This window comes from Atractosteus spatula, chromosome 3 (assembly GCF_055471065.1).
Source record: "Atractosteus spatula isolate fAtrSpa1 chromosome 3, fAtrSpa1.hap1, whole genome shotgun sequence".
Classification (NCBI taxonomy): domain Eukaryota; kingdom Metazoa; phylum Chordata; class Actinopteri; order Semionotiformes; family Lepisosteidae; genus Atractosteus; species Atractosteus spatula.
In genome coordinates, this window is record NC_142708.1 from 77,128,670 (window position 1) to 77,156,660 (window position 27,991).

The 27,991-nt window shown below is 43.3% G+C and overlaps 2 protein-coding genes across 3 annotated transcripts; one reads left to right on the plus strand and one right to left on the minus strand.

The window, feature by feature from the left end:
• Window positions 1-195: 195 nt before the first annotated feature.
• strn4 (striatin, calmodulin binding protein 4) lies at window positions 196-20,567 on the minus strand. 2 transcript variants are annotated; one of them, XM_088910738.1, is made up of 18 exons: window positions 20,298-20,567; window positions 16,629-16,732; window positions 15,717-15,796; window positions 15,461-15,539; window positions 14,454-14,648; window positions 13,816-13,993; window positions 13,338-13,494; window positions 13,062-13,175; window positions 12,064-12,176; window positions 11,686-11,861; window positions 11,180-11,227; window positions 10,801-10,922; window positions 10,404-10,571; window positions 9,551-9,691; window positions 8,849-8,947; window positions 6,429-6,515; window positions 5,564-5,767; window positions 196-5,473 (listed from the first exon to the last, which is right to left on the minus strand). In XM_088910738.1, the coding sequence occupies exons 1-17, from the start codon at window positions 20,565-20,567 to the stop codon at window positions 5,598-5,600; spliced, it is 2,301 nt and encodes a 766-aa protein (XP_088766864.1). In that variant the 3' UTR covers window positions 196-5,473; window positions 5,564-5,597. The 2 variants fall into 2 exon arrangements, with proteins under 2 accessions (XP_088766864.1, XP_088766865.1); XM_088910739.1 differs by having other exon boundaries at window positions 5,336-5,473; window positions 13,347-13,494.
• On the plus strand, window positions 19,983-27,710 carry fkrp (fukutin related protein). Its single transcript, XM_088910740.1, has 2 exons — window positions 19,983-20,904; window positions 23,099-27,710. Exon 2 carries the CDS (start codon window positions 23,489-23,491, stop codon window positions 25,055-25,057), a length of 1,569 nt encoding a protein of 522 aa, XP_088766866.1. The 5' UTR covers window positions 19,983-20,904; window positions 23,099-23,488; the 3' UTR covers window positions 25,058-27,710.
• Window positions 27,711-27,991: the final 281 nt, after the last annotated feature.

The following is a 27,991-nucleotide window of genomic DNA, read 5'->3' on the forward strand; positions in this document are numbered from 1 at the left end:
CATGTCACGTATGAACCCCATTGAACCCCATATGGAAAGGCATGGTTCAGCAACTCCGCAAACTGCAGAAGCAGCTCTGCTACTGCGTCACTGGTAAATTCTCACATGAAAGTGACAGTGCAGAAGAGTTGAGCCCAAACCCAAAGCTTTGATATTGCTGCAATACCTCTGTGAATAAAATAATAAATGCATTACTCTATATACAAAATCTTTTTATTTTCAGGATTTTGTGAAGCATTTTCTTCCTTAATAGCATACAATAAAAGACTCCCTCCAAAAAACACGATCAACTAGAATGAATTACAAAAAATAAATAAAAAACATGGTCTTTAGTCCCTTGCAATTACAGCAAATTGTGAAGAGTTACAGCTTAAAATGATGTACAAAATATCACACAGTGATAAATTGGTATTAAAAATAAACCACAAAGAAACTAGAGCCCTTTAACCTTGGCATTGACTTTTTTACTTTATTTCCATATCATTTACAAGCATTTCTAAGCCTACTAACAGATAGTACACTTCAGATACTACATAATTGATACATCTTAAAAAAACGTAGAAAAAGTTAATCAGACATTTACAAAATACATGGATGAATTTTGTTGGATTTGTTTTTCCTGGAATGTGTGTTGTTCCTAGGTTGGGGATTCCCAGACATGTGGCTGGAGAAACCTCTTTTTTTTTCCTTTCTGTCCACAGGGAATTATATGCTTTGAACTGCCATGAACGCTAATTGAAATGTAATACAAATATTTATTATACAAACTGGCACAGCAGCTTAACAGCTCCAAAAATATATAAATGCAGATGAGACATTTGCAAGAAAAGCTCTATTAAAGGAAAGCGATAGTGTGATTCTATTTAAACTGTCTGTATTAGTAGTGTAGACCACACCTTCAAGCCCCATCAGACCATTCAAACTAACAGGTGAAGACAAGAGCCTGCAGGCTGATACCAGCTGATCCCAAGAAACTGATCTAAAGATCTATATCATACCAAACAAATATGTTACTTGTTTAAACATAAAAAACAGCCAATTAGCAGAGATCTTTAGGCCCTTTCTTCCACCTGATTTTTTAACCACATTTTTTAAATAAAATGTTAGTATTGTGTGCTATATGACAATGTCTGTGATAATCATTCAATTATTAAGTAATGAAATACATTATTACACCTGGCTTGTTTCGTTATCCCATTTCATTTCTTTGTAAGACACAGTAACTGCTTCCTTAGGTGTAGATTTCAAAGATTTCTAATCTCATCTCTCCCGGGTCGTCTGCACTGAGAAGCTCTACAACATTGATATAAATGAATCACTGCCAACTGTGTTTTCACTTTCCCTGGAGAAGCAGCGCCACAGCTGTCAGCCTGCTCCGGACTCAGGGCTGTGGGTGCAGGAGAGTGCGGGAGTGCATGATGGTCTGGGGCAGCACTGCCAGTACGAGCCCCGGCACCAGAAAAGACACGCAGGCCAGGGTATCAATCAGGAAGAGTGCAGCAGACACAAAGTGCACTGAAACAATACAGCGATTGGTCAAATTAAACTATCCTCACACTCAAAAGGAAACATACCCATAATAAAGGCATGGTTGTGTTACAGCGCTGTACAACATAAAACAAGAAGAGGTGCAGCTGAGCCATACTGCCAGAAGCTGTTCCAACAAAACCCAAGACTGAACAGTGCAAGAGTGCTTTTTGCTCAACAGTGTAAAGTGAAACAACTCATTGCTATTCGATGTCTCCCGGGCTGCCATTAGCACATTAATGAACACCTGCACATGCAAAAACCTCCTGCGCTCTCTGGTCCAGCAGCTGATGATGCGGGTTAGTTATTCATTGGAGACAGGGTGTGCGCTGAGGTGAGCTTTTATTGCCTGGCTATCTGCCTGGCAGATTTAATGTGTTCCACAGGAGCTGAGCTTCATAAAGTTTTTTTTCCCCATTTCTTTTTCCACTGTTGTCTGAAAAGCAGGGAGAACAGTGATGTGCCAGGTGATAACAGGTTGTAGCCACTGGCTTCAATGTCATGCCTTGGTAAAAGCTCCATGGTAAAAGGTCAGGGAAAGATCAAAATGAAAAACAGCATGAAACCTGGCAAGGAAATGGCCAGCCCTTTCTTTTCTCTTTCTACTAGGAAGGCAAGTCTGGTATCAGCTTACTTAGTCTACTCCAGTTTCAGTAAGCAAGGGACTGATAGATCAATTGGATGCGTGTTAGAATTTTTGTAACCACTTCAATGTAAACCAAAGCCCCATTATGTTCCTTTGATGGTTGGGAGACTGGGAAGCAGGATTTAAAAGTTTTTCTGTAAGAGCTGAACCCTGTAGTGAAGACATTGCAGATCAGGTCTGCACTGTAACTGAACAATGATTAACAGATAGCAACCGCTAATCATCTGAGTAGGGATGTGAACAAAAAGAACATTTTGCCGATTCCAATGAAAAAACGTGTAGTCTCAGTATAAACCTCTTTAAGTGCAGCAGAACAGTGTGCATTTGAAACTAGTTAAAAGATGTTACTATTTAGATGCAGATGCATAAATCGATGAAGAACTAATTTTCAACTTCAATTTTGAAGGTTGTTGTCTTTAAAGTAAATGTTGTAAATAAACAAGAGTGATGCATGACTTTTGGTAACAGTGACTGGATTCCCTGTCCATTTGCTGATCACTCCGTTGCACAAATGAGTCTTGGATGGTAACTGCTGTCCCACCCCCTCCTGCGCCCTGCGATGAGATTTAGCACCAAAAGTAATTGCATTATGTACAATATATATAGGACAGTATTACATAGACAAAACTGTACAATAACTGCACATTCTCAACTTTTCCCTTTTAAAAGACAGATCAAAACATTTATGCACAAACAAAAATTAAAACTGCCATCTCAGCAGCAGCTGAGCGCAACACCTCCACAGAATCAGCAAGAAAGTGGTCCAATACAGACGATGACGACTCCCACTCCAGCTTGAGCCATTACAGGCCTCATGAGGTGCTGGATCTTGATAGCCTCCAGTGTAAACTGACTCTACACACTGCATCTTTTGTGCTCACTACCTCGTTATGAGCTATTACACGTCACAACAAGCACTTGCAGCTCAAACAGCCTGAAACGGATCAATCTACTACACAGTGGGAGTCTGACTTCCCTCCTGGGACTATCCCGATTCTTCGCCCACCTACATCATCAATACAACAAAACAAAAACAGAGCGACCATCTCAGGAGCTAAAAACAAGTTAACTTAATTATTTAAAATGTGGCAAAATCCAGTGTTTCATTCCCTGCGCTGAGGTTGAGGTTTTTAGACATTTTTACTTTAGTTTTGTCTTCTGTATGAGGCAACTTTCTACTGTTCAGTGTTTTCATTCTGGACTGCATGCTGATTGTAGTGTTGCTCATAGAGCAGGTTCCACTGCACGACCAGCCCAGCACTGTCACACACAAACTTGGACCACTTCGACCCTGCAGAACAACGCTTCCTGCAGCTGGGTTTGCTCCCCCTTTCCCACATCTCAATTGTGTAGCATGCAGAAATGATTCTTGAATAATTCTTAAACATCAGCCTTTTATATCAAAATGTTTTCCTGTTCTGCCATTTCACTGAAGCTTAAGCATTCAAAGCAACTGAATTAAACAATTTGTGTTTTACTTGCTGAAAGAGTAACACCAATAAACTGACTAAACACAGTATGCAAGAAAATGGCAGCCTTAGATTCCATATCATGTAGTTTTTACAAATAAAAAATAAGCAAAGATTTTATAGAAATTACATTCAATCAACAGTCCCCCCAACCATTTACATGAAAGGTGCTAGGATAATTCCTGCAATTCTAAAATGCGGAAAAGCAGCGAGATGTAAACTATTGCATAAAAATCATACTATATTAAATATAATTATATCTGAGGTCTAAATTGAATTATTTTTTTTCAAATATTACAACCATCATACCTTCAGATAAAAAGTTTTAAGTTAATTACTACCTTCTCCACCCCCTCCAGAAAAAAATCCAAAAGGATATCATATCTGTCCTTACTTGTTTTCATGATTGATTTGCTAATATTGAACGTGTACTGTTTGGAAAGATTATTTATTGCTTTTGCTACTGACAGATGACAATTGAGCTCTTAGCAGCATGCATGTCACAAGGATCTTTGTTCGATAGCGCATTGCTATCAGTTGTAAAACTCATCTATTGAGTTTTTAATGCCTCTTTAAACTTATTAAACTGTGCCACATTACAAACTGCTTGTAATAAACCAACATGGAAACAGATATTTAAATAATATTTTATACATTTTGCCTGGGATTTTGTGGTGAGGTATCACTAAGAAACCAATTTCCCTTAATAGATAGTTCAAATTAAGAGCAATCTGATGTCTCCAGTTTATTTAAACTCTGGTTCTGCCACACTGTTAGCCAGGGGTTCCCTTTTTGGACAGAGCAGAGAAGAAACTGGAGCAAAAGGCCTTTTGACCTCCACCTCCTTCAGACTGAAATGTTAGACCAATTCTGACAAAAAACAAAGACCAATAACAATAATGATGATAGTATTTTTCACCCAGAGTGAGCAATGACCAGCTGCAAGACTCCTCAATGAGAATTTCCCTTGAGTGTTATCCGAGTTCTTTTTGGGAACTGCACAAAGCAGCTGAATAACCGAAGGCAAAGCCCTGCTTTCCTTTCTCTGTCTACGCCATCTATTGGTGCACTGTACTGTTACCAACAGTGGAGCCTGTTTTTAGACCAGGAGCACCAAGGTAATTCAGCAGTGAAAGATACTACAGTCAACAAATCAAGGTGAAGAACTCCTGAGTGCTGGAGACTTATTTTATTCGTGTTATAGCTTTAAAGGAACTATGTCTGCGCTAGACTTCCTCTGCTTGAGCTGTGGAGTGTGTTTAACCTCAGTCACAACATAAAATGCTACGTCAATGCATGTTGCACTGTGCTTTGCAAGCATGCAAGTGGGAAGACAGTAGATAAGGTTTGGATGCCATGATGAACCCACAGGAGGTGCTGCCTATACCCTGGGTGTCTGGGGGGTAGGGGGACATTGTGAGAGCTGGTCATTGTATGCCACATCTGGAAGTACAGGGTCTCTAAAACCCCATGACTTTACAGATCCTGAGTTTTTGGACTTCATTTGCTTCTCCCCCTCTCCCCACCCACACCCCCATCCTCTGTAGTGTAAAGAGCAGCAAGTCTTGCAGGCTTGAGCGGCTTGACGATGATGATGACAAAACACCCTATTCGATATGGCAAAGGCCTCACCTTGGCTGGTTGGCTGCAATGAAAGTACAATAGCTTTAACCGTTAAAAACTCACACTTCACTATTTATTCCGACTACTGTTATGTGTAGCTCTCACGTCCCTGGGCTGGTTTGCCACATGGCGCCCTGCTCCTGTGCAGCGCCTACATGGTGCCTGCTGTGCCACCCTGCCAGCACCCTGGAGACCAGAGGGCAGCTGCCTGGAACAGGAAAGGAAATAAGCATGTGAGGGGCGCAGACGGGGCGTGTCAGCCGCATGCGTGTGGGCCTAGTACGTGCGCATTCCTCACCGCAGTGAGGCGAGACATGGTGATGGAGGTCTGCTCAGACAAAGATCTTGGCCAGGGCATCAGCACCGGCGCTGGCGATGAAGGGCTGGCTGGGGTGGAAAGCCACGTCGTGAATGGCCTCGTCGTGCTTCTTGCGGTGAGCCGTGATCTCCTGCACGCATGTCCGGCTGTCCAGTGTCCACAGTCGCACTGAGCAATCGTGACCTCGAAAAACACACACGCAGCAGTTCTCAGAAACGGCTCTTTCTCTTCAATTTTCAAGCATGTAATCTTAGCTAATCTTTGGCTTTTGAAAAAAGACATTGCTTTCCCAAGATAAGCCTTAAAATGTGCAAAGACGTTAACATAAGAAAGGTTACAATGAACACAGGCATACCAGCACATCTTCAACAACATGGCAGGAGAGCAAGTTCCATACTCCCACAACTATTTTTGCAAAGAAGTGCATCATGTTGTTTTTAAATTCTGTTCCTGTATCCTCTCATTTGTGTTTTACTTTTGATTCTGTAGAAGTCCACTGGGCAGATTTCAATACTTGAATAAGGTTATCTTACAGAATTAAACAGTGATCTTAATCTGTCAGTGTAGGATTTTCCATTAATCCCAGAAATGTATTTATAATTGCTATTTTATACAACGCTTCCAGAGCAGTAATATTTTCTTTTTTGCAAGAAGGTGACCAAAATTCTGTTCATAACCAACACTGTTCATTCACATTGATCTACTACACTGTTCCTAAACTGAGTGATTTTCTACTTAACAGGAAAGCTCAAGTTTCAGCCTGAAAGGATCTGTAGCTTGAATACATGAGACTGGTGTGCTCACACATGAAAATGCACTGCCCTACAGACTACTGGTTACTTACTGCCCGAGATGAGGTAAGTGCCTTTGGGGTCTGTAGCCAAGCAGGTCACTGCATCCAGGTGGGCAACCATGGAATGGATCACTTTACCTGCAAACACACACAGCAGGGATATCGTAACAGCCTCCTCAACCTCAGTTCACATTGTTCTCCATGGCAAGAATGTTTTTTTTTACAAAATTTGTGCAATATTTGTATAAATACCTCTTATGATCCCTTTAAGAACAGTTAGGAAAAATTCATGACAGCAGTCTGAATAATAAGTTAATAAGAACATCTCAATATATATAGTCTATTGAAATCTGCACAAATAGAACAATATTTTTTTTTCTGACAATATTTTGCAAACCCATCTGATATAATGCGCCACTAACAATGGACACAAGCCATGTGACCTTCCTACAGCTGTACCAGTAATGGGTTTCTGTTCTAATCTCTCATCAAGATGTCCCAAACCAATACTGCAAGCTGCAAAAATGAAAAAAAAATGTGTTTATTAATATAGTGCTGTTCTGCCAACGGATTTGTTTGAGAGGAGAGTTCATAGCTATCACTGGGATTCTAAACTGTGTAGCTGGATTTCTTGATTCTGGTCCACAAGTGCTGACTCTGGAAATGTCAAGGAAGCTCAGGGTGCTTGCTCTCTTACCATAGATAAATTGCAGATGTTTTCCAGATTTCTTCCAGGCAGCTTTTTAAATTTTTACGACCCATCTAACTTTTGTCTGTTCTGTTAAACTTGCATGCTGTGTTGACATTTTGCTTGTGACAATTGCCCATTCTAATGAATAAAAACTAAACATTCACATTGCAGTTGTTTTCCCATTACTTAGCTGCTTTTTTCTGCTGCTTTGCACAGAAACCTAACAGAACAAAGAGTAAGAAAATGAACCTCTTTTGGTTTAGATATTGTGGGTAACACCAGAGAATATTAAAAATTATCAATGGAAACTCAAGTTGATAAGTCAGAGAACACAATTTGGGCACACGTCTTACTTTGTATTTCTGAGCTCTTTTACGTGCAAGTTTGAAACATTAATAACGCTGTGAGCTGTTAGAATTCTGTGCCAAATCTAGAATTTTCTCCGCTTCAGCACAGAGCCCAAGACATTGTTCATTACAATCCAATATTTAACTGAAGACTAGCTAGACTGCGTATCGGTCACACACCTGAAAAAGGCTCCAGAGCCGAAGCATTTTTTTTTCTTCGATTTTCAGCATGGAGTAAACCTTTACTTGAGTACAGCTGAGTTTGAGTCTGTACAGGTTCTTGACTTCTGCTTTTATGCTTGCCTGAAAATAACCACTGACCCTCTGCAATGAACTGTTGAATTGCTCGCCAATTCAAATCATGTCCATATTAGCTCGCGAAACAGGAAACAATGAAGACTAGACGGCCTTGTCGCACCATCTTGAGATTTGCCACTGCTGACGTTCTCATCACGCACTGTATCCGAGGTGCACTGCAGGGACCAGCCAACTGTGCACAAATATGTGAGACTGTGCACGCAGGTCAAAGGCTTGATTAATCATTCAAATATGATATACATAAGAACCAAATCTAAACAGAAATCACAAACTGCATATTAACTCTCCTCCTGAGTTACCTTAATACGGACAGATTTCAGTCTGACTAGCTGAACCACTTTCTGACCCCCAGCCACCTGCTGTCTGAAACGAACATGAATAACGGCTCGCCGTTGTTTCCGCAGGCTGATTTAAAAAACACGGAGGTTAGGTCTTTTGTAGTTTTGTTAAACACAAATATTATTTGTATGAAGTAAACTTAGTTTGGTCAGCATTATTTTGATACTATGATTTCCTTACTTTTTCCAAACGTATGTCTCATTTTACAAACTATTCCAGGACTAGAATTCAATAATTGTTAATTCCATACGTTTCCAGACCTGTGCAAGCACCCTGGAAACCTTAATTAGTTTTTTTTATTAGCCCTCTACAAACAGTTTTTAAACTACCTTTAAAAATGTATAGGTAGCTTGATGGCTCCTGCTGTCTTACAGCTGAAACCAAGTGTTGCGATAAAACATCTGGCTACATTAATGACGCCACCATATCTAGCAGAAAAGAAAACCAGAAGATGGGGGGGACCTCTGAGGACCCAGATAGGGGCATCCTAATCTGGGATATTATAATTGTTCTCATCCATATATCCCCTACAGGACACCCTCCTAGATAATAATAAATTTTATTGTATATAGCGCCTTTAAAGGTGGCTTCCCAAAGATTTCTTTATCTTTCGATGTAACTATATAGAAGCCTTTATTTGATTTAAAGCCAGTTGAGTGCTGTTCAGTTAACGTCCCTGAACTGTGTTAGATTTAGGTGGCAATCAACCAGTCAATATCAGTGTGACGTGACAGGCGTCAGTCAGCCGCGGTGTGGGCAGGCGCGGGGTGTCTCACCAGTCTTGTTGTCCAGGAAGCGGATGCTGCGGTTCTCATGCGCAGTGATGGAGACGGCCAGTGAAGGGTGGCTGACAACCCGGTTAATTAGCCCGCAGCCTACAGAGAGAGAAATCAGAACAGAATCTGTTAATCTCCCAGCACCTTACCCTGGTTCACACACACACACACACACACTCTGCAACCAACATCCCATTCGGTCAGAAACTCATCACACATCCCAATCCACAGTTGTGTGCCTTAACAAAGGAACAGCCAGATGAGATCCCTGGATCCATTAACTACTTCCATCCATACCAGCTGGATGGGTTTCATGGCCTTTCATTGGTAACCTGTTATCATCAGGAATCTGTTATCATCTGGCTCTCAGGAAGTAGTACCATTAGGAAGTTCTTTGGCTATGGGGCCAAGGGAAAGGGCCTGTTAAACAGGAGATTCCCAGTAAAGGTTTTGGCTCCAACACAGTGGGTAACACCAGACAGTTACTGCACCTCCTTGTGTTCCATCATTTGATACAAGATTAAAATTATGGGCCTGTTGATATAGTCTCTGCAGCAGCAGCTACTTGTCTCTATACCGACTTGTCTCTATATGTTCATGGGAAAGAGCGCATCAGTGGAAATGTTTCATTATTACGGGTGTGCAAGTGGACGAGGGCTCACTGACCGGGATGGGTAATTATATCAAGTCCCTCTTGCTCACCTTCCTTGCTCTTGGACTCCAGGGTCAGAATGCGCTGCTCAGTGCTGAGGTCGTAGATCAGGGTGTCACCTCCATTGTAAGACACCACAGTCTGTGAGGGGTCAGAGTTCACAAAGGCCACTGAGGTAGGGATCCCGAGATCTTGCAGAGACAAATGAGAGGAGTCGAGTCACTCATCTGAATACAAGAACACCTAAATTTAAAGGACTAATAAAATCAAAATGGAGAACATGATATTCAAAAATGGCCAACTACTACCATTAAAAATCTAAAATATTTCAATAAATAGCTCAGATACTAAGTAACACTTTTTGTTTGTTGTTTTTCTTTTCATGAATTTCAATGCTGTAAAAAATAATGAAGGTATTTCATTACCGAAACTAAGATAATAATGAAACAAATCCCATACCACTCTGGGACCTTACAGCTCTTTACAGAGACTGGAGCTTGCCAGGCAGAGGTGTGGTGCTGAAGAGCTCGTTTTCGCCCACACACTTGAAAGGTGTCTTGCACATCCAAAAAATAAATCATTTCCGTTTTCAATTTAATTTTGTAGTGATGACAGAAATCTTTCACAGCAGGATTTCACATGGTCCTTTTGTAATTTCTGTGTATTTCTAACAAACTTGCGAAAATATAAGAGAAAAGATCGACTACATTTAACACCTTGATATTTCTATGACAACAGTTATTCCTCTATGCATCACATCACTTAGGATATTTTTTATGTGGTTAAATATTTTGGTACAATTCAGACGGTGTATCTACTGTAGTGTCACTACTTTCACATCGTGTATTGATGCCCCTGGCATCTCCTACACCAACAGTCCAGTCACCCCCTTTGCTCGCTCACCCTTGTCCGTGCTGAAGACGCTGACACAGGTGGCGCTTTGCGAGGGGTCCCAGATCCGGACAGTGCCATCGGCAGAGCAAGAGGCCAGGCAGCGCTGGGCGGGGGAATACGCCAGCCACCACACCGCGTCCGTGTGCCCAGCCAGCACGCTGCTCTCAATCCTGGGGTCTAAAACAGGCAGAAACATGACCTCTTGGTACATCGGGTACAGCTCTCTTTTCCATACCAGTGTTGCCTAAAGCTTTTTAAGCACCTCTGGATACTAACAAACACTTCCAGCAAAAGATGCACACAAAATTCCTGGTTGTGGGAATTGAGATTATTTTCCGGGATGCAAGGAAAACAATACTTTAAGGCAAAACTGATATAACACTGATAGCACAAAGTCTTAGCATACCGTAGTTATCGTAGGGATCGACGTTAAGGTCGGGAATCTTCCAGCACCGCACAGTACCATCCAACCCTCCACTATAGCATGATTCGCCACTGTCATCCATGGCCATAGACAGGACTGCTCCGCTGCAAGCACACAAATGCACAAGCACACAGCTGTTTATAGAGAAACAAGTCAGACTCCCATAGGAAAACAGTCTCAGCCCCTTCATGGGTTTTACTAAAGTCACTCTTTAAGAATGCAATGCACTGCATCAGGGTAAGAAACAAATCAGGACTGCAACAGATCTAAAGAGTTATGGTGACGGCACCTACAGGAGATTCATTCAGGATCTGGCCCGTCATCAGAGAGAAAAAAACAGGACAGCAGGTTTTAGCCTTACCTGTGAGCTCTGAAGGTGTAGATGGGCTCAACATCCAGAGCTGTATTCCTGCAAGAGAGAGACATTTCAAAATGCCTATAAAAAGTATTAACATGAAATTTAAAATGTTAAAACATTTGTACGCTGTCATCCTTTGCTATTTTAATGTATTAACATCATGAATGCACATGCAGAAAATGCAGGGAATTCAAAGTTTTGTTTTAAACCACAGTTGCAACAATTAGAAAAATTTAGTTTCAATATTAGTGAAATAATCTCAAACAAATTAAAAAAATCATCCACTGTGTTTATCACAGCATCAAGTGTCCTCACTAAGAAAGCTAACAGCCAGGGTAAAGTAATCATTGAACAAGTATCAGTTAGGAAGAAAATGTTTCAAAAAGGATAACACAGAGAAGTAGTGAATCTGTAAAGGAAGAACACAGTCTCAGGGGATATTTATCCCATACATGCCGGAGCACAAAACAGAAACAAGGAGACAGGCAGCAGAAGGGACAGGGCCTCACTTCTTGGAGTGGATAGCCTTATGGAGATTCCACAGCTTCAGGGTGCCATCCTCGGACGCACTCAGCAGCACGGCCTGGCTGGGGTGAAAGGTCAGGCCTCGGATGGCATCGAAGTGGCTGCGGAGGGTAAAGCGAGGGTTCCACGTCTTCTTGAACTCCTCACGGCTGTCCTGCAGCTGCAGAAAAAGTCACACGTGGGTTTCAACGACGCTTCTGCTACTGTCATCACCACAAGAATATGACAAGGTTCAATACATAAAAGTAAAACCAAGATTTACAACATTTCAAAAGAGACTGCCTTACAAGGCACAAAATAAAGACCACATCCCATGCTTGCGAAGCTTTTCATGCCTACTCCGAACCTGAAGGAAGACTCACATCGATGGTGAGGTCATTATCAACGGTGAGGTCAGCCAGCTCCCCGAGGTTCATGTCTCCGCCCCCCACGGTGTCCAGGATAAACACATCTGAGGAGAAGCCCAGGGCGCCCCCTATAGCACAACAAAGGGGGTACCGGTAGTTATTATTGAACCTGAGCCTCAAGCCGGACTTCGACTGTACCTCTTCTGCACTACATAGCTCAATGTCTTATGCCTACACAGCCTCCAGCAAAGACAGGAGGATGTGTGATTTTTATGCTTTTTATGAACCCACCATCAGAAAGCATTAGCTAGCAAGTTCAAAATCCCAATTAAACTGCACTGTGCTACTGAAAATGATCCTAAACATGGAGAAGAAAGCATATTCACACTAAAAGTCAAGTAATGGAGGAAACTGAGCAATTTTAAGCAAGGCCCAAGTACATGACAATAAAAGGTTTTTAGCTAAGGTGAAAAATACAGGCTGAATTCATGCTGGGTGTGCATAATCCACAACAAACACTTCAATCTAATTACAACCTTAACGCTTCACGTTCAGTTCATGTCATGTGGGGAAAATCTTCACCTTGCCAAAGAACAGTTTAAGACAGGTTTAGGGTTTGAATGTTCAGATGATCTTTTTTATGTTCCATTGACACGTTTTTTAAACCCTTCATACCAACAAGACGTCCACTGCACAGCAGTCTGATCCATGTAATGTTTTATGAGCAGCAGATTCCTTCATAAACTACTGATAAAGTATATATTTTATATATTTAAGGTATGAAAGCTCTATATTTAACATTTAATTCAGAAATCTGTTGTTTTTAATTAAAAAAAAAGCCTATGCATATTGACGCAACTACCTACTTGAACTGTTTAAAATCAACACAACAATCCAACAACCAGTATAAGTTTACATACAAGAGCTTGTTTTTCATAAGACCTGCAATGGATCATACTAGCTAAATACAGACTCATGTGACAAGGGCAGCACATGTGATCTGGCTGACCTACCTTCACTGCCTCTGGACTGGCCTGGGACAGAGGAGGGGATGGCTGATTTGGGTGGGAGCCCATCCACATCACGCAAATCAGACATCATCCCTTGCAACTTGTTCCTCCGGTTTTCTGTTCCACAAACACAGATGCACACAAACAGAGCTGAATGTGCTGACATTTATTACATTTGAATGAGGGAATTCAAATCATACAACCACTGGGTTGTGCACACATTTGTGCACAAGGCTGATGCTGCAGACAGGCATTGGTGTGGACAAGAAAATCCTATACCTAACTCACGTCCATCTCCCGAGATCCTCGCCTCCCCAGCCCCCTCGCCCTCCTCGCCTGATCCCAGGAAGTCGAATTCTCCCAGGGCGTCTTCAGAGTCGTCTTCATCCTCCTCATCATCAGGATCCAGCTCAGCACCAACTGGCTCTGCTCCCAGCTGCACCGATAGACAGAGCATTATGTGAAGCAGGCGTGTTACTAAGGTCTGACCAGAGCGGTGATCCTGGTGCTTTAGAGAAGGAGAGGTCTGAAAGGAGTGTAGCACTGTGAGCTGTGAGAGAAGAATCTGGGCTCTATTGTCTGTTATACTGCTGCGATTTCCTGTGCACTTTGCATTGACATCACCACGCAAGAACAGGTAAATTAATGTTAACAACCGCAAATTTAATTTCTACACCAGCATGAGTTGTGAAATAGTGCATTTTTCTTATTGAAAGTCATGCTGGATGAAGACATTAGTGAAATAATAACAGCTTACCTTCACACGGGACTTTTTGTGCTTGCGGGGCCCATCGATGGAGTCTGTGGCCATGCCCTGGAAATCATCATCTTCATCACTGTCATCTTCCTCCTCTTCCTCACAGCCATGGAGAAAGGGTAGCTTTTCCAGCACGGAGCCACTTAGCCGCTCCTTGGAGCTCTCCTTCCCAGCGTTTCTGGCAGGACACAAACAACACTGCAAAGCTGAGCAGAGCGTCACCAGCCAGCTAGCACCCTATTAGTGGAAATGAGGAACAAGTGTCAATCTACCTTGCACAGGGACCATAGGAGAACACCTCCCTGCCACCCCATCACTCTAAGTGACCTACCTGGGTTTCCCAACTAAGATTCACCCCCGTGATCTCTGGACTGCAGCATCCAGATTGAGTGAGGGGAGGTGTCTACCAACCAGCTTATACTTTATGTAATGATATTATTTTCAACATCCTGCCAAATGTACCCGAACACATGTTCCAGAGCCTTTCAGAATGTCACTTGCTCATGCAACAGCTGAGGTTTAGCATGGATGGTGAAGTTATCTAATGGAATTGCATTCAATTGTCAATAAAAACAAGTATTTGCTGCACACAGTGGTTTATATATACACACATAGTTTCTAAATACATTTCCTCTCACCTCTTGATCTGCTCCTCAATCTGCTTAACCAGCAGAGATTCCCCACCACTGCGGGGCTCTCGCTCTGCAAGAGGAGGTGAGGGTCCCACATCCGGGGGTCCATTGACCTCAGGGCTGCTTCGGCCCAGCAGGGAGCGCACCCTCTTAGAGCGCATGTCCAAGATGGTGTCCGAGTAGCCCACCTCCTCCAGGTACCTGCAAAAAAAGACACAACTCATGGTAAACAGAGCCGGCACACTACAGCATACACACTCTATGCACAACTACCCCTGGAGAGGCACAGGGTGACACTCAGGTTTCACTTGATAGTCTCAAAGAAAGTTTACTTTTTAGATTATTTCTATTTTTATAACCTTCCCATGATGGATTTGACTAACAGCAGTCCATACGGTTCCCTACCGACAGCACAAAGAGCTGCACACTACACGCACGTGGCAGCAGAAATGTGCACCACTGTCATCTGCTGTTTTACACACTTCCGAGTCCTGTGTAAACAATGTTTTTATATTTCATAAAATAAACAGTAACGAGCTGGCCCACACTTTTCGATGAACCTAGGTTTCACTGCTACTTGGCAAACCTCGGAAACTCTTAGTCTTAAGAGCTGCGTTTTGAGGTGCTAATGAGTCGCACATATCTGACTCCACAACACTCTTTGACATCAGCTCCACTGTAGTCTGCCTTTCTCTGTGAGTGCCAGAGGATGCTATAATAATAATAATAATAATAATAATAATAATAATAATAATAATAATAATAAACTTTATTTAATATAGTGCCTTTAAAGGTGGCTTCTCAAAGTGCTATGCTGTTGTGTCCTAGCAGCAATGCTGTACAAAATGTTGCTAATGGACCTTTTAGCACATTTGTAAGTCACTGAAGCAGACGGTTTCCGAAAACAAATGCAGCACAATGAAGATGTACTGTAACAGTGTGTAGGTGTTTCCTAGCAGACCAGCAGGGTCAGGGAAATGGGGCCAGCGACTTCTCCCAAGGGAAACTCTTACTTGCGCAGAAGCTGCCGTCCCTCCTTCCAGGACATTTGATTGGCTGGTGCAGAATCAGAGTCCGCTGGCCCATTGGAAACTGCAAGACAACATGGCATTCCAGCAGAAAAAATATTTAAACACATTTATTCACCAACGCCCATGACCTATGTTACCTTTATTCAAAGAAATCCAACGGTTCACAAGCCTTTTGCCTGGACAACTGGATCAGACCAGACCAACCGGACACTGGCGTCATACCAGGGTAGTACAGTACCTTGCTCTGACTCTCCCGTCTCTTGCTTCTTCTCCCCTGGGTTCTGTTCAGACCCGGCCTTCAGTTTCTGGTGCTTGGCCCTGAGGAAGAGACACACAGGAGTCAGCTCTGGCTCAGCGAAAGGGGGGAGCTCCCCAGTATCTTACCACATAAGAAACTTCTTACAGAAAGGCCCCCAAGCCATCATGGATAATCTTGTTTCCCTGACCGGTGTAGTCAGCTATTTGCAGATGTTTAATTCCCACTGTGACCCCATATTCTTGTAAATGCTGTGATCTTTGTAAGATTGAGCATTACAGTTCTACATGTTGTTTCAGCTGTGCTAATAATACTACATTTTAATTATGTATTTCACAGTCTCTGTATAAAAACAGCTGAACCATTGTTTGTGCCATTACTGGAAAACCAATGAAAGAAAAATGACAGCCATGACACTTTAGCGGCTGTTGCAAAATGTGGAGAGAGCATAGCTCCAATATTTTAAGGAACCCCAACACATTTACCCTTAATGGAAAAAAATGCTTGATTTTCAATATTGACAGCTCTGAAGCCTACAACCATACATTAGAAGAACAAAGAAGAAATAAAAAAGATTTAACAATCTCCTCCTGCTCCCCTTGCCCCAGCAATTCAACGTGACTTTAATGAGTCACAGGCTGTGCAGCCCCATACAGTTTAAGAAGGTTTAGGGGTCTCCGAGAGGGAGCTCAGAGAGCCCTGGACAACTAGTCCCACAACTGTGTTCAACTTCTGAATGCATCTATTTTGTACAATTTTCTAAGTACTTTGGAAACGTACTTCAGTGAGCTCACCTGAGAGAAAACACACCTACCAGAGGTCCATGGAAAGAAGGGCACATTAAATGCTAGAGCAGTAGTAGATGAGGTCTCTCATGCAGGGTCTGTCACTCACCTCTCCTGTTTCAGCGCATACTCCAGCATCTTTATCCTGCGTACCAGGTCCTGCTTCATGTTTTCCTGGCCCTTCCTCTCATTCTGAAGGAACGCCACCTGTGCCTGAAACACACACACAAACATAAGCCCTTTAACCTGACACAGAGAGGACCACAGTTCAAATCAAAGGCAATGTAGTTTCATACTATATTGCTTAATACCCAACACTCCTGCATCAATATCTTCCTGTGTACAGGTCTTAAGCAAGGGAAATTCTGTCCAAACTCAAACCTTCCCAGTAGCCCTCAGCATGCTGTGTATGATTCAGCACACTGGCTGATTTCCAAAGATAGCTTGGTTATTACACAACCTGGACACTGAGCAAATTTCACAAAGTCATACATACTGCACTTGCAACAGGAAAACCAGTTGCAAATTTAAATGACTTAAATGTACTTAGATTTATAATCCCAAGATAAAAACATTTTGTGCCCAGGTCTTACTGAAGAATGTAAAGTGTTTTAATGTGTCAAATAAAAAAATAGTTTTAATTAAATACTACCCCCCATTCAAGTCTGGCTATACGTTTGGTAGTACTCATGTGAAGAACAGTTCTCAGACACACAAGCTGCCACAGAACTCTCCCTCATCTCTCCCTGCAGGCTAACAAATCTGTTAAACCACCCATCAGCCAGGGCAGAGGCCTGCTGAACAAAACAGGCAGACAAGGACAGTGAGACTGACAGAGATCTGATGGAAACTCACTGCTGGCGACATGTGCAGTGAAGACTATCTGAGTCAAGTACAGTCAGTCCTGGTGAACAGCTGTTTACCTGGAGTCTGCCAAGACAGAGCAGACAAAACCCACCCACATACACTGCAGGGATCCATCTCGGAGCTGGTCTCTCTCTGGGACAATTCATTTTCTTTTTAACACCCACTCTACCATCACGGCAACACACACACACAATATTCTGGAATCACCCCTTGATAGTACAAGCTACAGCGACAGGACCTGCACAAGAGAGAACAGACAGGGAACCACAGTGCCCTGTGTTATTCTACCCAGCAGTGCACAGAGGCTGACGAGTCTCACCGATGACATCACTGACGTGGGGGTCTGGCAAACCACAAGTGTGCTACTGTACAGAAACCCTTGCCACTGTGAAGCCTAAAACTACCTAAAGATATATAATACATTTCCTCTGTTAAACAGAACCTTACTGAATCACATTCACATCTGGTTTTCATAAAACTGAATGCCCAATCTCCTTCTGGTGACCAGGCCTTGGTCTGGTCACCCTACCCAGTACTGCTGTTTGTTCCTGCTCTGTTTTGTGCCTGGTGTTGTCCCAAACACACAGCATGCTTATACCGGTACTGCCAGTGAGGTACTGGCAATCTGCTGTGTCAGAAAGTTACTAATGTAGGACACATGGCCCGAGGAGCTACCGATCCCACAGGGGGATGAGCAGACTGTTACTTCGGTGAATCTAGCCCTGGGTTCAGCACAGGCTGGGACCTGCAGTGATTTCACCTTTCTCTGAACGTTCAAAGTCAAATTACTACCGGTCCCAGAGCCACTTGTCCACCAGTTCCAAAGCCAGATCCTATGGCTGAATATGAAACGATCTAGTATGTAGGTTAACTAGACATTTGTTTTTTAAGGATTTTAAAAAAGGAAGCATACAGCTCCTGGGATTAGGCTGTAACTTTATATTTTCCAGTGCCACCATACTGGATGTCATGGTACGATTTTCTGTCTGGTTATCTAAAAAAAAGGCAAAATGCTTTAGATTCTCATCTTCAACTGACACAGCACCACCATGCTCTATAATCTTGGGTACAGTCCTTCTTAGCTTATATGGACAAATTTAGCTCTTTAATCACGGAAGAAAGTTAAGGTTTAATTAGTTACAGTACTTTGAATCGGGAATGTCTTAATTCTGAGAGACCTAAAAATATTTCAATTAAACTAAATTCCTGTTGGGCTGGTGGGCAAATATCACCAGTCGAAGTAACGCTACAGCCATCACATTACAATATCATTATTGCCTCCAAACAGCACACCTCACTGATTATTTCACTCACAGCTGGTCCTCACTCCCCACCGTCCCTCCTCACTGCTGATACCAACCCGGACTGACCCAAACGGGCCAGTGAAGTCACATGAGCAAACTAATTCATCACATGCTCAAGCTATCATACTGGTAGTTTTCGCTCAATAAATTATCTGTTATCTTAAAACACAGACACAAAAACACCTGAACACTGAAAAGAGGTAGCTTTAGAGGTAAAAAGTGCTATATCCCCGATAAAACAGACTTGTATCCAGAGTTGCTTGGCATTACTAAGTCTTGGTTAAACCCTGGTAAATCATTCAACATTTATGTTGTGGTATCTAATATTGTATTACTAATAATAGTTGCTTTGATGCAAAATGAATTTATGAAAAATCAGAATATTATAATACCTAAATACTTTAAAACTGACTTAAAACCTTAATATTATGAACATAAATGTATTGTTGTTGAGGCCCATATGTTGAGAAAAACCTTGAAAATAAGAAATATGGACTATTCGGGCCTCTGTAGCCTGAAGTTGGGCCAGTGTCCATACTGTTAATGCCAGGCCCCATTTTTTTTATGTCAGTCTGGAACTGAAGATGAGTTGAGGTCACTGGCTCTAATGTCTCTGAAGAGATGGCTGACCTGCTGCACAGCTATTTCACTCCCAGCCCTTACCTGTACCTGCACACCTGGAACCTGAGCAACTGGGACAGTGGGATCGACTACTGTCCCACAACACTGACCATGCACAGCTGAACGGCTCAGCGCCTTGTCACCACGCAGTGTTGCCGATGGGCCGAGGGGTCCTTTGAGCACTGCCAGGCTGCATGGTGTAAATACACACACATGCAAGTCCACAGGGAAACGGTGACTGGCCATGGGAATCTACATGTCAGGACACAACTAGCAGACAGTTGCATTCAGAGCTGGCACACTGGCTTCTGAGACCATCTGCATGAGGCCCTGGCCAGTGCTCCCAGTAACACGACTGCACACAGAAAACGAGTACACTGGAGGGCAGTGTTGGAAACAAGCCCTTCGAGATACTTATTTTTAAGGATTAGGCTTCAGTCATTTTACAAACTTTTTAAAAAAGACCACCACTTGACAACGCACTCAACCAACTCTAAAGTCTTTTAGAGCTTAAGCTTAAAAGCATTAAACGCAGTGACTTTTCTGTAAAATCCAGGTTAACTTCGTGAAGTGTTTTTTCACGAGAGTTCAGACGGAGCACCGCCTGATCCTCCCACACTACACCGCAGCCCCCAGCTCGGACACGTCACCCCGTTTTCGGGGTGCCAGCTGACCCCGAGGTCACGCACCCGTGCACAGCTGGAGGGGGACAGTGTCACGACGCAGGAGCGGGGACTGCAGCGCCCTGATTTTGCAAGCCCTTTCATGTGGCGACTGGTGACGATGTTGTTGAGCAGGCTTGCTGACCGTGCGCTCCTGCACGGAGCCCTGCCGTCGGACGACACACAACAATGTACAGACCACCGCCGCCCGAAATCGCACCGCCGCGGCTGCTGCTCTGATTGACCGACCTACACGGAACGACAGCGAGCCGGCCGTGCGCTTCTCCCCCAAAGAAACGGGTTTTCAAGTCCCCATGCGATTACCCTCAGCTCATCTCTCTCGGCTTCCCAGCGGTATTTCTCGGCCTGAAAGCGACCCCATTCGTGCTGGATGAAGTGCAGGATCCCAGGCAGAGAGAGGCCCGCTTCTGCCTCCTGCATGTCCTTTGGCTGGGAAGAGGCAGCCATCGCCCCCGCGTTGGACGGGGAGGGAGACGCCGCCGCTTTGGGCCCGTTGGGGTTCCGTCCAGCACCGCTCCCGCCTGGGCTCGGGTTCGTTGCGCCCGCTCCTCCACAGGACCTGTCCGCCTCCATGATGGAGAACTAGGAGTCGCCAGGATAAACAGGGAGACGATAATATAATCCCCCCCTCCCTCTCCCTCCTCCTCCTCTTTTCAGATCACTACCGCCAGCTACTCTACCACACGCACACACAAGCCTCGCCTGCCAAATAGTGATCTCCGTCGACTTGCATCGTTTTCTTGCGGCGAGTGCTTGGCAGGGCGGTACCTTCCTGCCAAATTGTGAGCCGAGCTGGTTTCCTGCAGTCATTTCCTAACTAAAGCCGCTGGCTCCCGTAGGAATAACAATTCGGGGATTGCGTTTTTGGAAAAAAGGAAAAAAATCTTCTCTGTGGGCCCCGCTTCTTTACGTATGTGCATTTTCCGTTTTATATTGTTACTGTAAAAATGTCTATACGGCGTTTTTTTCCCTCGCAGTTAAACCCTTGCTTCGTGGATTACTAAACAATTGCTATAAATTCAAGCATTACTAGACTAGCATTGCTGAGCAATCTCAACCCATTTTATCGCATGGTAATAGGGGCGTCGTAGTTCCCATAAAGCAGATAACCCGTTTCATAAAAAAAGAAATAGCGATGATATCGTGTCATTGTGTTCTGTATTTTTACGGTTAACACAGTGTAATGATACATAGTCTGTACAATAGGCTCCCGAGTGCGCTTTACTCGTGCTGTCCCTAATTGCTATATTGGCGTGTTTATTTTTTTACTTTTTAAATAAAAATGCGCCAACCAGTTAAACGCACAGCACAAACTTCAAATGGTCACATCGGTATTTTGATAGAGGAAGTCAACGTTTGTGATTCATTCAACAGGAAAATGACAAATGTACATTGCGTGTTTCAGAGTTCGCAAGACGTTATGGAAAACAAAACTGGACGTTGTGATTGAGCCATAGTTTGGCGTGCAATCGCTGCCCCCTGCGGAATAGCGCCCCCGTGTGGGTCTCAGGCCGAGTGGCAGAAGTTCATAATCGATTCCGCAGGTTTATGCAGGGGGAGGTTTCCATGGGAACAGAAGATCTCAGTAGCACACTTTGATAGGTCTCCAGTTACCAAGGAAACGTGGAGATTCAAGAATACTGCTGCCTCAGTCCATGTTTCCAAGAAAATGTTGATCTAGGTGTACAACTGCCAAAGTAGCGACAGAACCCTGTTCAGTATGGACCTAACTTAAAATTTTAATTCCCTATATAAGCTCCTATAAATTACTAATTAATGATTTAGAGAGGTGTTGAATTTACATTGTAATACACACATTAATTGGTATTAGTTTAAAATGGTTTCATTTCAACTGTCCAGTATAAATTTCCATGCACTTTACTTGCAGCACTTCATTATCACACATTCAGCCTTTTGTGTATTTTTGGTTTGCAAAAGAGAAACAAATAGGTATGGCACCTAACCACCGGATTGTTTTTGACAAAAACTACATGTTTTATAAAATATATGTGTTTCTACTTTAACTGTGCTGTTTAAATCTGTGTGAGCTCTCAGTGGAATTCTGGTGACCGAATACACGCCACGCCACGCTGCTCCTGGGTCTTTCTCTAGCTGTGCGTTTCCATGAATAACAGATTGGACCCTGCTGATAGTAGTGGTATAGATGCCCACATCACAGTTTCTTCATTCCATCCACTCCACTCGCCTGCCTGTTCTACTGCTAGCACAGCCACATGGTCTCATCATGTGGTTCATCCAGAAAGATCCTTCAAATACAGGACAGACCCCACCTGGGTGGCGCATGGCCAGCAGACCCACTACAGCCTCATAAGGTGAAAAAGTGAGAATGTTTTTTGCCTGTTGAATTCATAGGGGACTTTAGGGAGACTAGACTGCACAAACAAACCCAGAGTGCAAGTTAGTCCATACACTCTCGTTCTTATGAAGACTGACATGGTGTGGTTAATAAGCAAGTATTAAGGACTTCAAATTCACATCTCATCTGAAAAAGGGCACCTCCTACAACATGGAGTCCTGGTCACCCACTGGGGTGCTGGTTTGGAAATTTGGAACCAGTGGGAGGAGTGCCTCAAAATTTGGTTTTTCTTAGTGATGTCCTATTCCAATATAGGTCTGGTGTCATGGGATCACACAACAGGGTGGTAACGCTGATGTAAAAAATCAGAACAATTTAGTCAGTTGTATTTATCTAAGAGGCACATTGCTCATACTACTAATTCACAGACATAAACACATATAATTGATTGTTATACTGCAGGTAAACAGGGCAGAGGCAGAAAGGTTTTAAAATCAAAATACACTGATCTGTCTAAAAACTTTACAAAGCAGTTTTTCATACCATAAACACAACCTCTTTTTAATTATGAAATATATTTGTTTTATATTCTTTGGCATTTTGACAGTTTGGTTTTAACTTAAATTTAAAATCACATCTGTAGGAGAATGAGAAATTAGACACAATTAGAAAATACTGGTTCATAAGCATGTGAAAACCCATTAATACCTATTTAGAGGAACAAACAACAGAAGGAAAAATGGCCACACTCTATAGCTTTTATCGCATGTCTCTTCTGTGCTTTCAGGTATTCCTGGAGGAAGCCACTAGCACTTTGTGGACAAATGAAGTCTTCCCTTTTGAAACAAAGCACGGTCCTTTGGCGTTCTGATTCAAGCTACCTATAAGCAGACCTGTTTTACACCTGGGAAATGAAGCCCTTCACACCAACACTGGTGACCTGCAATCAGACTCACACATGAAAGACAGAAAGTATTTGGAAAGTGAGAAAAATATGGGCTGCTAAAAATTAATAAAGATCAGCCATTGCAGTGGGATAGTCTTGGTGTGGAAGTGGAATATTTTGTGAAGAAGATGCACTTGAAGCAGTGATGCTTAAAGCGGTTGAGAGCTACACACAGGAGAAGTGAGTGATGTGAAGAACTCAGCTGGACAGTTAAGCCTTCGAGCAGGAAGGATGAGAGTGAGCTTCTGCCAGGGCCTCCTGACTGGGGCCATAGCTCTGAACCTGCTGATCCTCTACTATGTGTCCCGGGCACAGCAGCAGATGATGGAGAAGCGCAGGGAGCCGGGGAAGGGTTTGCCAAAAAAGGCACCCCTGCCCGCAGCTGGGATGAGTATTGGGATGGGCATGGGTATCAGTGGCAATAGCAGGAGCCCTGGTGTCACAGTTCTGTTGCGTGAGTTTGAAGACTTTGAGAACTATGTGCAGGAGGTGGCACATTCTTTCTTGCGACATCGCCCTGAGCTAACGTTCTTGGTGGTGGCAGACACTCTCCCTTACCCACCCCTGCAGCTGCCGGAAGGGGTGCGTCTTGTGGTCCTGAAGCCCGCTCCAGACCAGCCCCCGCAAGTGTCTCGGCCAGAGTTCTTTGTTCAAACGGAGTACGTCCTTCTTGTTCCAGACGGCGTGGAGCTGGACCTGGGGAGACAGTTGGATCGGTTGGTTAGAGAGCTGGAAGGGGAGGGCGGGGGGCCGGTACGACTGGTGGCGGCCCCAGTCCTGTCCCGGTCAGCAGTGCAGTGCCTCCATTTACGAGTGAGCCTGAGGGAGTGGACAGCCACCTACACCCCAGCAGCGTCGGGGAGCAGTGGCAGTGTGTGCACAGCCCTGCGTGGGGATGCTGTAGTCCTGACCCGGACAGAAGACCTCTTCAATCTTTCCAGCCCTCTTGCCCGGCCTCTCATGACCTCTCTGTTCATCCAGACTTCCTTGCGGGGATGGAAGGTCAAGCTTCTGGAGGGGCCCTCTTTCGGCTCGAACCGCAGGCCTCTCTTTGGCTCAGCTCACAACCAGTGGAAGGCTGACAGCCGCCTGAAGGAGTCCACGGCACGGCTGCTACACGAATTCGGAATAAAGCGGGTTATTAATCCAGATGGAAAGGAGCAATGGTTTGGTTGTAACAAGGAGATGCCCCGATGCTTTGGGACAATCCATGATGACACCCCCGAATATCTTTACTTGGAGCGCTGGACACCCCCCTGCTGTCTGCGTGCCCTACGGGAGACAGCTAAGTATGTTATCAACATCTTGGAGAGCTCAGGAGTCCGTTATTGGCTGGAAGGGGGGACTCTCCTGGGTGCTGCCCGCCACCAAGATATTATTCCCTGGGACTTTGACGTAGACCTGGGCATTTACCTTGAGGATGTACCCAACTGCGACTACCTGAAGAACTTGGACTCCGGCTCCCTTGTGGACGCCAATGGCTATGTGTGGGAAAGGGCAGTAGAGGGGGATTTTTACCGGGTTCAGTTCAGCGAGGCCAACCACCTGCATGTGGACCTTTGGCCTTTCTACCCCCGCAACGGTGTGATGACCAAGGACACCTGGATGGACCACAAGCAGGATGTGGAATTCCCTGAGCATTTCCTGCATCCCCTGGTTCCTGTCCAGTTTGCCGGCATAACCGCCTATGCACCCAACAACTACCGTAGCTTCTTGGAACTCAAGTTTGGGGAAGGGGTGATAGAAAACCCCCAGTACCCCAACCCTGCTAAAAAACGACTGGACAGAAGTAGGCTCTGAGTACTTTGAGCAGCAAGACTGTGGTGGTCTTAAAGAGTACTGCAAGATGACTGATATTACTTTCATCAAATGACTTGATCAATGAAAAGATTCTCAGGAGGCTGAGAAATATATAACTGTTAACACTCCTTTCTTATAAGGTCCTCTCAGATTTTTCAGATTGAAATAAGATTCTTACAGTGCTGAACTGGGTTATTACCTTTTTTCAAATTCAGAATTAGAAAGAACATGCTGGCCAGTCTTGGAATATCTGTAAGGTTTCTTTTCCCAGATTCCTGTGTTTTCTGATTCAGAGGACTCTGCTCTGGATCATGAAATCCACCTCCCATGGATGAAGTTCATTCTTCATGACATTTTATTGACTGCATATTTACATTTGTGAAAATAAAAAAACAATAAATAAACCAGTAATCGCATTAGCTGTCAGACAAAGTAGAATGATTAAGTTTACACAAAACTATTCCCTAATCATAAAGTGAAATGTAAAGACTTAATGCTTCTTCCTCTTTACTCAGGAGTGCAGTGTGTCTCAGATGCATAATCAGGCCTCATGTTAAGTCAGTTTTTTTGGTTTCATTGTGATGCTTATTTCAACTTGTACATGCTTAGCTTCTTTTTGAACTGATGTCATATATGGATAGTCACTTTCATCTATCTAATATCTAATGTATGATAGATGTGATAGAGACCGGTCTTTCACTTATTGTATAACTTTTACCCTGAATAATCATGGATGCCAGACTGGGATGGAATAGCTCAGTGGTTCTCAAACTTTTTGGACCAAGTACCACCCCTAATCCAACCAAAGGATCCAAGTACCACCTACAAGTCATCATCTCATAGGAACCCCAGAAATTCTCAATGACCAACATGAGCGCGCGTGCACACACACTCACACATACATATAATAAATATTATAATAATAAACTTTATTTGATATAGTGCCTTTAAAGGTGGCTTCTCAAAGTGTTTTACAGAAAAAAAAACATTAACAACAACTAATAAAAAAGCACCATTTCAGTGAGAGGGGTGAGCCTGTTTAATTGAGCAAAGCAGATGTGAATTAATTTTTCGAGCCTTGATACAATTCAAAACAGAGCCTAACAGATATTAAATCGTCAGGCATTTTCTTGACGGCAAAGGTCTCGCGGTGGATGTTGTAATGCGTACATTAATTTCTAGAGCAACCTCTCTAATTCGTGCAACTACACCGTTATGTCGGCTTGTCATTGCTCTAGCACCGTCTGTACAAACTCAGACGCATTTTATCCAGTCGAGGCCATTCTCTTCGATAAATTCATTCAGAAGCTGAAATATGTGCTCTCCTGTAGTTCCTGTTGGTAGCGGTTTACAGAACAGAAAGTCTTCATGGGACATACACTCAAACTCATATCTAATGTAAACGAGCAAATTGGCCAAATCGACTACAGACTCATCTAATTGCAGTGAAAAACATCTGCTCATCTTAACGCGCTCTATCAGTGTACTTTTGATATAATCCTTCATTTCAATAATTCTGTGAATGACTGTGTCTTTCAGGGGGAGGGGGGCAACAGGTCGAGCTGTTTAGCAGCTTTTTCTCTACACATAATACGTGTCAGCTCTTTTGCCAACGGTAAATAAGGTTCTTCAAAAATAGTGTAGCTTACCTGCTTTAGCAATCTGCAAGCTTGCATTTTTCCGCGTTTCCGTTTTTGTTTCCGTATTTATTTAAAGTTTTTATTTCATGCGCATGGGAGCGAAACACAGAGACACTCTGTGTATTTTTCTCAAATTAGAACAGTTCTTAAATATTTTTCTGTTATTATGCTTTCGTGTGCTCACAAGATTACCTGCGTTCGTAGCACGTATTTCTATGCATTCCTGTGTTTACAACGTTGGCATTGTTCCAAAATCACACACATTCTCCTTTCTTCCTATTTGCTGGAGATACAGTAGCTTTTTTTAAATACCAATTGGTCACTTGCATCCGTAGCACGCATTCCTATAGAGTGGTATAGAATTACAGAGTATCTCTTGTGTCCACTGAAGTATTAGCGCGCACTGTATCATAGTATGTAGGCTGCATATTCGACACGTATTAAAAAACAAAATATGAAAACCTGTCCCGATTTTCAGCGCACACGACACAGTTCCAGGGTCATTTGGCGTACCACCTGGCGGCACTCCACATACCACTGCCGGTACGCGTACCACAGTTTGAGAACCACTGGAATAGCTCATTAATCTTAACTTAAATATCATAAAATCGGCTGCAGAAAACTGCAGTTCAGGTGAAAAGCCAGGATTATGACTGCAGCTCTAACTGCTCAATAGAGCACATGAAAGAGGTTCTTAAGAGACAATTGCTTGTTTGAATTTCCTCTGTGTGGATCTGCAACTTGCATGTGAGATCATTCTAGTTTGTTATCCAATACTGCCATTATTCGCACAAAGTACAGTCTACTGCTAAGGACTGAAATGACCTGCTGAAATCTGAAGCACAGCACCATATCCAGATAGTCCTGCTGGATGTACAATCAGAGATGCTTTTGAAACAGCTGGTTCTAAAAGTGACTTGACTTATTGTAAAATTGTATATGTGCTTTTTTGTCGTACTACTGATGTGAAAAGTTATGAAACCCCAATGTTGAGATAAAACCTTGATGGAAAATTTCAGTTTCTGAAGTTTTGATTTGTAGACACCTGAGAGAAACTTGGCTCCATGGAACATTGTGTTCTGGACACTGCATAGAGCAAAGATCCGAGAGTCTGGTCCTGAAGAACCCTACTTGTCTTGTTTTTGTATCACCTAAGCAAACTAATAACCTACTGGGATCAGTAAGTTTAACTGCGATGAGTCAGCATGCTTTCCCAGCTTTTATCACTGATAGTGTTAAGGTTAAGAGCTATAGGACTGTGGCTTTCCAGGACCACAGTTATAGATAGATAGAT

Bases quoted from the DNA above. Each gene is read 5' to 3' on its own strand.
- strn4 (XM_088910738.1), bottom strand. From the start codon at position 20,567: ATGGAGGCGGACAGGTCCTGTGGAGGAGCGGGCGCAACGAACCCGAGC. The intron at 12,177-13,061 runs GTAGGTCAGCCA...GTTGTGCTATAG, and splicing joins CCAGTCCAGAGGCAGTGAAG to GGGGCGCCCTGGGCTTCTCC. The intron at 10,923-11,179 runs GTAAGGCTAAAA...GTGTGCTTGCAG, and splicing joins TACACCTTCAGAGCTCACAG to CGGAGCAGTCCTGTCTATGG.
- fkrp (XM_088910740.1), top strand. From the start codon at position 23,489: ATGAGAGTGAGCTTCTGCCAGGGCCTCCTGACTGGGGCCATAGCTCTG.